At 40.4% G+C, this 9,810-nt stretch overlaps 1 protein-coding gene across 1 annotated transcript; it reads left to right on the top strand.

The window, feature by feature from the left end:
* The first annotated feature begins 646 nt into the window (after positions 1 to 646).
* Positions 647 to 8,584, top strand: LOC141363310 (phosphatidylinositol-3,5-bisphosphate 3-phosphatase MTMR4-like). Its single transcript, XM_073865942.1, has 10 exons — positions 647 to 805; positions 886 to 997; positions 1,463 to 1,658; positions 1,797 to 1,982; positions 3,267 to 3,437; positions 3,637 to 3,791; positions 4,142 to 5,387; positions 5,514 to 5,624; positions 6,672 to 6,760; positions 6,886 to 8,584. The coding sequence occupies exons 2-10, from the start codon at positions 909 to 911 to the stop codon at positions 7,061 to 7,063; spliced, it is 2,421 nt and encodes an 806-aa protein (XP_073722043.1). The 5' UTR covers positions 647 to 805; positions 886 to 908; the 3' UTR covers positions 7,064 to 8,584.
* Positions 8,585 to 9,810: the final 1,226 nt, after the last annotated feature.

A 9,810-nucleotide genomic window follows, 5' to 3' on the forward strand; every position in this document is an offset into this window, starting at 1 on the left:
TATGCAAATGTTGATTCATACCAACATGCTTTTTTCATAGTTGTGTTTGACACATGAAAACGAAGGGAACGAGACGCTGCGTCTCCCTTGCCATACTTCCTGTGTCCCTGTAATGCCGTTTTTATTTCAGATAGCGATATACTTCCTTGCTCTCGCGTAACCCTGTCTTTGTCGTTAAGCCTCACCATTGGTTGAATTTGATATACACATTCAGACGCACTTACCCCTGGAGGCGTCCCCAAAGTGTCACCGCAGTGACGCAGCTCGAGTTCCCTGGAAAGGGAACTGTAACAATGTATCTTAAAAGGTAACACGATGTAACCTTGCTTTCACTTGAAATGTGTCCCCACATTTAGTCCTTGAATTTGAGGGTATTAGACCTAGAAAGTCCTTGAAAGGTCCTTGAATTTGAAGTTAACTAAGGTGTGGGAACCCTATTTAATGGTATCTGGACATTTCTTTATGCATGGGATACCCAGATGACCAATACATCTGCCAAAACATTTAGTATGGACCAGGGTGTCTTCTTTACTTATTGTTTGGTCATATGGCCAAACATGTGCCACTTTGACTTGGAATTGATGGGCGATTGCAGTTAAACAAACTGAGATCAATACTATCTATCATTTGTTGAATGTAAATTTGACGATCTGTTTTCGTTCTGTCTGTGTCTCAGACTCTTCTCTGACGGGTTGTCCTGGCTCAGACGCCAACGCTCCGGCCCAGAAGCTTCTGATTCTCGACGCCCGTTCTTACACCGCTGCTGTGGCAAACCGGGCCAAGGGCGGAGGCTGTGAATGTGAAGGTTTGTGTCTGATGCTGCTTTTGAGGATCTCGGTCTGACATCACGATAGAGTTTGTTGACTAATTTGAGTCTTTTTTTAGAGTACTATCCGAACTGTGAGGTGATGTTTATGGGCATGGCCAACATTCACTCCATCAGAAACAGTTTTCAGTCACTCAAAGCTGTTTGCAGTCAAATCCCAGACCCTGGAAAGTAAGTTTGCATCTTTTTGTTTTTTTCTGACAGAAATACACAAAACAGTTTATTAAACATGGACATTTCAACTGATTGTTAGTATTTTTAAAAAACTACAGTTTGAGAATCAATGCTCAAAAGTATGGCAGTTCCTAAAGTTGTGAAATGTGTTTATGGGTATCGATTTGTTCTCCATAGTCTCTCCAGAAAGCACTAGTTTGATCTGGATTCAATTTAGCTACGTTCAATAATCTTTCATTGACTGTGAGCTTTCTTTGCATTTCTATTGCTGTGCAAAAGACTATGATGTTGTTATATTTAGCACTAATATCATATACATGATCAACCTCAGAGTTTCATCCTGTCTAATAATGTAGGTCAATCTGAATCTAGGTTAAAGATGTTTGACTAGACACCCCGAGTCATTTGTGTAGATTTATTAGTCGTGTTTTTAACCCTTATTTCTCACTTGGTTCTTCCCAGCTGGCTCTCTGCTTTGGAAAGCACCCGTTGGCTCCAGCACCTGTCCGTCATGCTGAAAGCAGCCACTCTGGTTTGTTCTGCGGTGGAGAGGGAGGGACGACCGGTGTTGGTTCACTGTTCTGATGGTTGGGATCGAACCCCTCAGATCGTGGCGCTTGCGAAGGTTCTCCTGGATCCTTACTATAGGACCATAGAGGTAAAGTCATGTAAACCATACATGCAAGATCTTTCTCAACTTTATGCATTTCAAAATCTTAGTTGATATAAATGTCCTGTAATTCGGGTTAGATGTTATTGGATCTTGATCTCATGCGGGGTTTCTCTCTGATCTCAGGGTTTTCAGGTGCTGGTGGAGACGGAGTGGCTGGATTATGGTCATAAGTTTGCCGATCGTTGTGGTCATCAGGAGAAGGGTGATGATGTTAGTGAACAGTGTCCTGTGTTCCTGCAGTGGCTGGATTGTGTACATCAGCTATTGAAGCAGTTTCCCTGCCTGTTTGAATTCAATGAAGCCTTTCTGGTACGTAACCTGTTGCCTTTTCTTGTCATAACAACCAAACATGATTTTGGTTTTTGATGAGGGTTTTTTTGTGATCGTTGCGGGCAAAAATCCTTGATCTTGCGGCACGTTTTCTTATAAAATGCGATGGAATATGCATGATATTTATGCAATGAAATTGTGGGAACTTGCAAAAACTGTTTGCAGCTTTAAATGCAACAAGAACCGCAGATTTACACGTTCAATGACACGTAAACAATTGCAAAAGTTTTTATTAAGGAAATCTAAAATTTTAGTTCATGCTATAAAAGGGTAAATGATTTACGCTAATATTCTGGCATGCAAGCAAATTAACGTGAAGTTATCATCCGGTAGTGCAGTTGATAATATAGTTAACGTTATAGTTATTGTTGAAGTGTGAACGGCCCTTAAGAGTCTATAAATCTTGTGGTTTGTTAACACCAGACGCGAATAAGGCGAATAAATCACGCTATTCAGGCACACGACACATTTTGCCTTTTTTTAATTTCTTATTTTTGCCATCACAAGAGCAAGCTCCTGATTGGTTAACCAGGTGCGAATATTTGACAAAGTTCAGATTTTCCATCGAATCACACATTACGGGCAACAAATGCTCAATTCGCGTTGCAAGATGTCTTTCGCGTCTTTGCATTGACTTAACATCGCGCTTAAAGTGCTCGTTATAGTCGTGCGTAGGTCCTACGTCGTAGCAGCGATGCCGTAGGTTCCACGTCGGTTTTCATTTATACTTTTGTGTCGTCGTCCGCGTCGACGTGCAAACACACGCGCGACCGCTGGTAGGCAGTATCCACGCGTGTAACCACAGTAGCAGCACAAACGTGAAAGAAGAAGAAGCAGCTTAGCAAGTTAACCCACAAACGAAGAAGAAACAGCAACTTGTTGTGTATAATTTGAGAAGACCAGCAATGATAGAAGTAAATAAACAACGACTTTTGTTGCAGTTTGAGTTAAATCACTCCACAACTTGGCTCATCTTTGTTTTCACCGTCACAAACGGAAATACCTATGACGCAGTTTTTTTACCTGACGGGAGGGGTTCTGGTGGACCAATCACAGCGCTTGCAGTCTGCGTAGATCTGACGCGCTGTTAAATTTTTTGTGAGGTGCGCGTCAGGCTACGCAGAGCTACGCACAGGCTACGGATAGCTACGCACGACTATAAATCGCCCTTAACGCTTCATTTGCATCTGTTGTAAAGCACCTTTAGTGTGTTTTTAATGTTTTTATTGTCATGATGTACTGAATGTTTTGTTGTGTTTGTAGGTGAAGTTGGTTCAGCACACATACTCGTGTCTATACGGCACTTTCCTGTGCAATAACTCAAAAGAGCGTGACGCTCGCAACGTTTATAAACGCACGTGCTCCGTCTGGTCTCTTCTCCGCACCGGCAACAAAAACTTCCAGAACTTTCTCTACATCCCCTGCCATGATATGGTGAGACAGTAACAATGTGTGTTTCAATATATGTGCCTTTATTTTGTATTATATGCAACAAATCATCATAATCATTGTCCTTGAAGGCCAGCCCTTCTTGTAAATATCACATTGGATTGTTTGTCTGGGTTGATGAATAAAAACATTTGTGCAGAACAGTGAGTATTTTGGCTTGATTTTTATCTGTACTCTGTGACAGATCTTGCAGCCGGTGTGTCACACGCGAGCTCTGCAGTTATGGACGGCCGTTTATCTGCCGACTTCATCTCCGTGTACGGCGGCTGAAGATGCCATGGAGAACTACCTGAGTCCTTCTGCACAGGGCGAAGAGTTCACCTCACGATCTCTGGACAGGTAAACACAATTCAATGTCATTTCAGCACATAAGTCACTACTGGTCCAGACTTAAACTGTTAACTTCACTATTTGCTGGTAAATTACTTGACTAAATCTTTGTTTGGCTTTGTAGAAATTAATATGGCCAAAATGTGCAAATTTAATGTCAGATTGCTTCTTAAATGTCACAAAATCAAGCAAACGGAAACATTAGATGTAAAGCATTAAAAGTTAGCTGCATTATTAGTAAAGATATCAGTGCATCCTTATCCATCACATTGTAATCACATTCTGCCCCCTTTTGGAAAGATGATGTAGTACTCATGACTTTGTAATTTTTGACAGCCTGATGTTTATTTTTATCACAGAGTCCCCAAGACACGCTCGATGGACAACTTGGTGTCCGCTTGCGAAAATGTGACGCTCACCCGCACCTCAAGTGACCCCAATCTCAACAAACACTGCCAGGAGGGACGCTCGACTCTGGAGTCCAGCCAGCCGATGTCCATCCCGTGTGCCGGTTCGCCAGGAACCCCAGAGGACGTCCCAGTCGCTGGATTGTTAAATGATGACCAGGAGTTGGAAATCAGTTCTTCGGCATCTCATGAGGACAATGTGAGGGCGGAGCCTTGTCTGACAACCCAACCCCTGCCATCTATGCCCCACCCTTTATCTTTAGATCAGCACCCATCCCTTACTGTTTTAGATCAACCTTCACTTCCAATCTCACCCTTGCCTCAGGAAGTGCAAGTCAGGCCTGCTGAGGTCACTTCCTGTACGTCCACTACACCAGATCCACCTCCCGTCAGTAACGGTTTTGCACACCTGAAGGACAACGGTCCGTTTGTAAACTCCGAGTCATCCACGGTGTTTGAACGTTTACCGGTGGAAAATTCAGAGGAAACCGTGGAGGAGGAATACGCCGTCCCTCCCGTTTCTAAAGCTTTGTCTGTGGAGTCACAGAGCCGCATTGCAGCAAAGATGACCGAGGCTATGCGAAACGGCGAACTGATCCCCGTCAAAGATCGGATGCCCGCCGAATACGCCAGAGCGGCGCGACGCTTCATCTCACAAAGCCAGCTGAACGATCTTTCCCTGCTGGGCTCCCAGTGGGACAGCGTCCAAGGTCTCGTCCAATCGGCTTGCGGAGGCGCCATACAGAATGGGAGCTATCACGGACGCCGCTTGGCAAACAAGCTCCTCCGCGCCCACGGCGCGAGCTCCAACGGAGGACCGTGTTGCCGGCGGGACCCTTTGTGCACTCCCGGAAGTCCGGTTCAGTCTGGCTGGTTCTCCTCTGTGAAAAACACAAGCTATGCCGCTCTCTGTTCGTCCGCCGCCTCTTCGTTGGCAATGGGACCGTCTTTCCGGCAACTTTGTTCTCCAACCCCGGGTGGCTCTCCGGGTCTGTTTCAGACGCCCGGGTACGTCGATGACGATGGTTTGCCGGTGGCCGTGGACGCCGTACAGCAGCGTCTGCGTCAGATTGAAGCCAGTTATAAACAAGAAGTGGAGGTTTTGAGACGGCAGGTGAAACAGCTTCAGCTGAAATTGGAGAGCAAACAGTTCTGCTCGCCGCCCTCAGAGCCAGACGTCGACTACGAAGATGATATTGTGAGTTGTGTATGGATTTGTGATCACTGTGATTGCACATAAATGCAATGTCAGTGTGTTAAATAAAGTCGCACTTGTAATGAGACTAACAGTAGTGTATGTTGTGTCTGTGTCTTATTTCGACAGACGTGTCTGAGGGAATCTGACGGCAGCGATGAAGAAGACTCTCTGTCCAATCACAGTGAAGATCGTTTGAGTGAGGGCAGCTGGGATCGTGTGGAGAGGAAAGACACAGAGGTTTGTTTTCAGGACACTTACAACACTACAGCAAACCATCATTCAGACTCATTTGTTATAATTTCAAAAAGTTGAATATTATTTGAAATGTCTGTGCACACATTTAAAGTAGTTGTTCGCCCAAATCTTTTTCAAAAGGTTTACCTAAATGACATTTAATGAATTTTCTGTTGAGGATTCTATTATATCATAGTTTATAATAACTTATTTGAATGCGTTATAATGCACTTGAGTATATGTGGATCACTAATGTTATTGACACCTAATGACATAAACAACACAGATGTCATAATGTTTAAAGGAATAGTCTACTCATTTTCAATATTAAAATATGTTATTACCTTAACTAAGAATTGTTGATACATCCCTCTATCATCTGTGTGCGTGCACGTAAGCGCTGGAGCGCGCTGCGACGCTTCGATAGCATTTAGCTTAGCCCCATTCATTCAATGGTACCATTTAGAGATAAAGTTAGAAGTGACCAAACACATCAACGTTTTTCCTATTTAAGACAAGTAGTTATACGGCAAGTTTGGTGGTACAAAATAAAATGTAGCGCTTTTCTAAGCGGATTTAAAAGAGGAACTATATTTTATGGCGTAATAGCACTTTTGGGAGTACTTCGACTCGCCTGAAAAGTCCGCTCCCCTTCTCACTCTCATAATGGGAGAGGGAGGGTGTTACTGCGCCGAGTCGAAGTACTCCCAAAAGTGCTATCCTAACAAACCATACATCAATGTATAGTTTATTTACTCAGCTTTCAGATGTCAAAAGTATAAAAAAAGGAATCCAGAAGTGGAATCTATAGTTAAATTTATTTCTATAGCACTTTTCACAATTTTGCATTGTAGTACAGCGGCTTTACAGTAAACACGTTTTACTACAGGCAGGCATATATTAAAAAGGAGGGCTTTGAATATTATATAATGCATGGTGTTAAATAATACCAATATACTTTCAAATCATTTCATTTCAAATGATTTCTCACATCTGTGCATTTGATTTATATTTCACTTGTCTCACCTTTATTGTTGTTTTGACTGTCAGGTCACTAGATGGGTTCCTGATCACATGGCTTCACACTGTTTTAACTGTGACTGTGAGTTCTGGATCGCCAAAAGACGCCATCATTGCAGGTGAGTCCTCCTGTCATCATCCCTTAGGTTTGAATTTAAGCATGGATGTGCTTGATTTGATAGCATCTGATGTTAGGTGCTTGAATGCGTGATGTGATTATAATCCGTGTGTGTGTTTCTCACAGGAACTGTGGTAATGTGTTTTGTAAAGACTGCTGTCATCTGAGGCTGCCCATTCCAGACCAGCAGCTGTACGACCCGGTTCTGGTCTGCAACACCTGTTACGACCTTCTGCTGGCGTCACGTACGCGAGAGCTGTGCTCGCAGCAGCTCAAGAAGCCCATCGCCACAGCTTCCAGCTGAAACGGCCAATCAGAGCTCACCCAGCGAGGCCCTCCGCGGGGGCGTCCGTACAGATGCCCGATATTTAGCGGAAGAGTTGCTCTCTGCGTAAAGAGGGACGAGAGGACAGTCAAGAGACTGATCTATATGAGGGAGAGGATGGAGTCCAGACACACACGAGGAAGAGCGTGCTTTGTGATGAAGAGCGTTTTTAATCGAAAGCCTCTCTGCTTGAGGACTGCAGGATGAACCCGTCCACCGGTCGGACCTTTCAGTTCAGATGCCCGCTGTGGCGTTTCTTCATCTCAGAATCATCCCATCTGTGTCTCACCAAAGGACAATCACGTCCCCTCAGAGACAATGACTGGAAAGCCCTCTGTGTGTCCATCATGAGGCTCACTATTTAAATGAAAAAAGCTGCTACAGTATTTAAAAATGAATCGATTCTACTTTTCTATTATCATTTTGTGCACTATAAGAGGGGATTTCAGACCAAAATGGAGAAAATGCAGTCGTTTACTTGCTGTCGTCCGTTGATAACGTGGCTGTACGAAGCTTGAATGTGTTTTTTGGGGGGGGGGCGGAGTTACTGAAAAGATTTAAGCTGCCAGTTTGCATTGATTTGATTTCAATTTTGTGTCGTCTGTTGTTATCGTGAATGGGTTTGATTTTCACGCCTCAGATCTGCGCTTTAGCTTAAATGTGATTTGGGGTTTTTTTCACTTTGTGATGCAAAATACAAAAGAAGTCCTGAAATGCCAAAATCAAGCTGGAAGATGACACCATTCATTTATTCAGATTTCATGTTTATCTGGTTGGTTGTACGTGCCATGTTTTCTGCTGTTCGACTTTAACTGGAAACAACTGAACATTTATGCACCGATAATGTGTATGTTGTGTATGTTAAGATTAAACTATAGCCACGTTACACTTCTCCGTCTGTTGGATATTTCAGAAACTTAGCCAGAATTACTCGTGTACTATTACTAATTTTATTAGAAAACCACTTTACAATAACTAACTGGACGGATGGAAAGACGTGAATCATTGGAAACTGGTGGCCATTGTATATGAGGGTTTCATTGGTTTGGCATTACGTTTTCAGTATAAATAAGTGCTATTTTTCCTTACGTTGTCATGTTTTCTATCCAACCCGGTTCCCTAAAATAAGTGTAATGTTAAATCGAGAACCTCAAAACAGTGCCATCTTTTTTCTTTTTAATATATTACACTGTTTACCTTATTTGTAACTACTTAACACGTTTAATGGTACAATAGCTAGATGCTTAACAAAGAGATAAAACATGACTTAGAAAACACTGATCACTAAAGAACCCATTCGGTTCTGCGTTACCTGATTGTTCATTTTTTTCTTTTTTCATGGTGTTGATGAAGAAAACATTTTGATTTCGACTTTAAACGAAAACCCAGAAATGTGATGTATAGTTGGTCTGTAACGGTGGCTAAAATTTGTCACTTAGTGAATAATCGTTGTAAAGAAATGCACTGTATAAGTTCAATCCCATTAAAAGATGTATGTCTTTATCAGCCATCTGTCTCCATTGTTTGCTTTGTTTACATTTTTAATGAATCCTAACAGAAGTCCACTTTTAGATGAATTTATTCTTCTACAATATAACAGATTTTTTCAAATTGTATATTCTAACATTAAGCTAATTGTATTATTTATTTGTATTCCTCAAATCTTTCTCGTAGTGGATTTATAATTTTTTATTATATAACACCACTGATAGTTGAATTCTTGGCATTTACTGATCTGTTAAGCATTGTGTTACATTTATAAATGTAAATGTGTAGCATTTGGAAACATTTATCATGTCTCAAGTGTTATTTATCATCTCAAGTGATTTTTCATTATTTTGTAACTATTCAGTATATTTACATATAATTTTTAATACATTTCAAAATATACAAAAAATGGCCAAAAAATATATGCACTGAAATATGTTTACAAAAATGAATTCACAATTATATTTTTTATAAATGTTTTAATATATTTTGAGAAAAAAATATATTTTTATCATTTAAATTATAGCATTTATATTAACATCGCATTGGAAGAAAAACTTAAACATAAGTTTGAAAATGAAATTTAAACTGCTCAAATGCAAAAATATATTTAGAATTTTATACATACTTATACATTTTATATTTATACTTTATACATTTAGTAAAAACTGTTATATTTTGGCAAGGAAAAAATATATCTTTTCGCTGTATAGGTGTTAATGTACACTAAAAAAATGCATTCAATTTACTACATTTTTTTAAGGTAAGTGGTTGCAATCAGTTTATTTAAGCTACATTTAAACAAAAGTTTTTTGTTTTGTTTTTCTAATTTTTTTGTTTAAATGAAATATTTTTTTATTTTTAACCCCCAGCACTTTGCATATACAAATCAAAATATGTGAGTTTGTCTAGAAGTTTGTGGTGCAATGCTGGGTTTGAGTTCTGACTCAAGTTTTGACTTTTGAAAAAAGAGGGAAAAAAACGTTTTTTTAAAAGAGAAAAAAATTTTTGATTGAGAAAAATTCTGAAAGAGAGAAAGAAAATGTATATTGAAAGAGAGAAAAAAATTGAAAGAGGAAAAAATCTTAAAACGGAAGAATTTTGAAGTTGTGCTTTGGGGCTTCCATAGGATTCTGCAGTCATAGTTGTTGAATGATGTTTTAAACCTGAGCATCAATATTTAAATTTGTATTATAATGATTTTGCCAAAAAATATGAAAACAAAGTGATAAATCATG

This window comes from Misgurnus anguillicaudatus, unplaced genomic scaffold, assembly GCF_027580225.2.
Source record: "Misgurnus anguillicaudatus unplaced genomic scaffold, ASM2758022v2 HiC_scaffold_34, whole genome shotgun sequence".
NCBI lineage: Eukaryota > Metazoa > Chordata > Actinopteri > Cypriniformes > Cobitidae > Misgurnus > Misgurnus anguillicaudatus.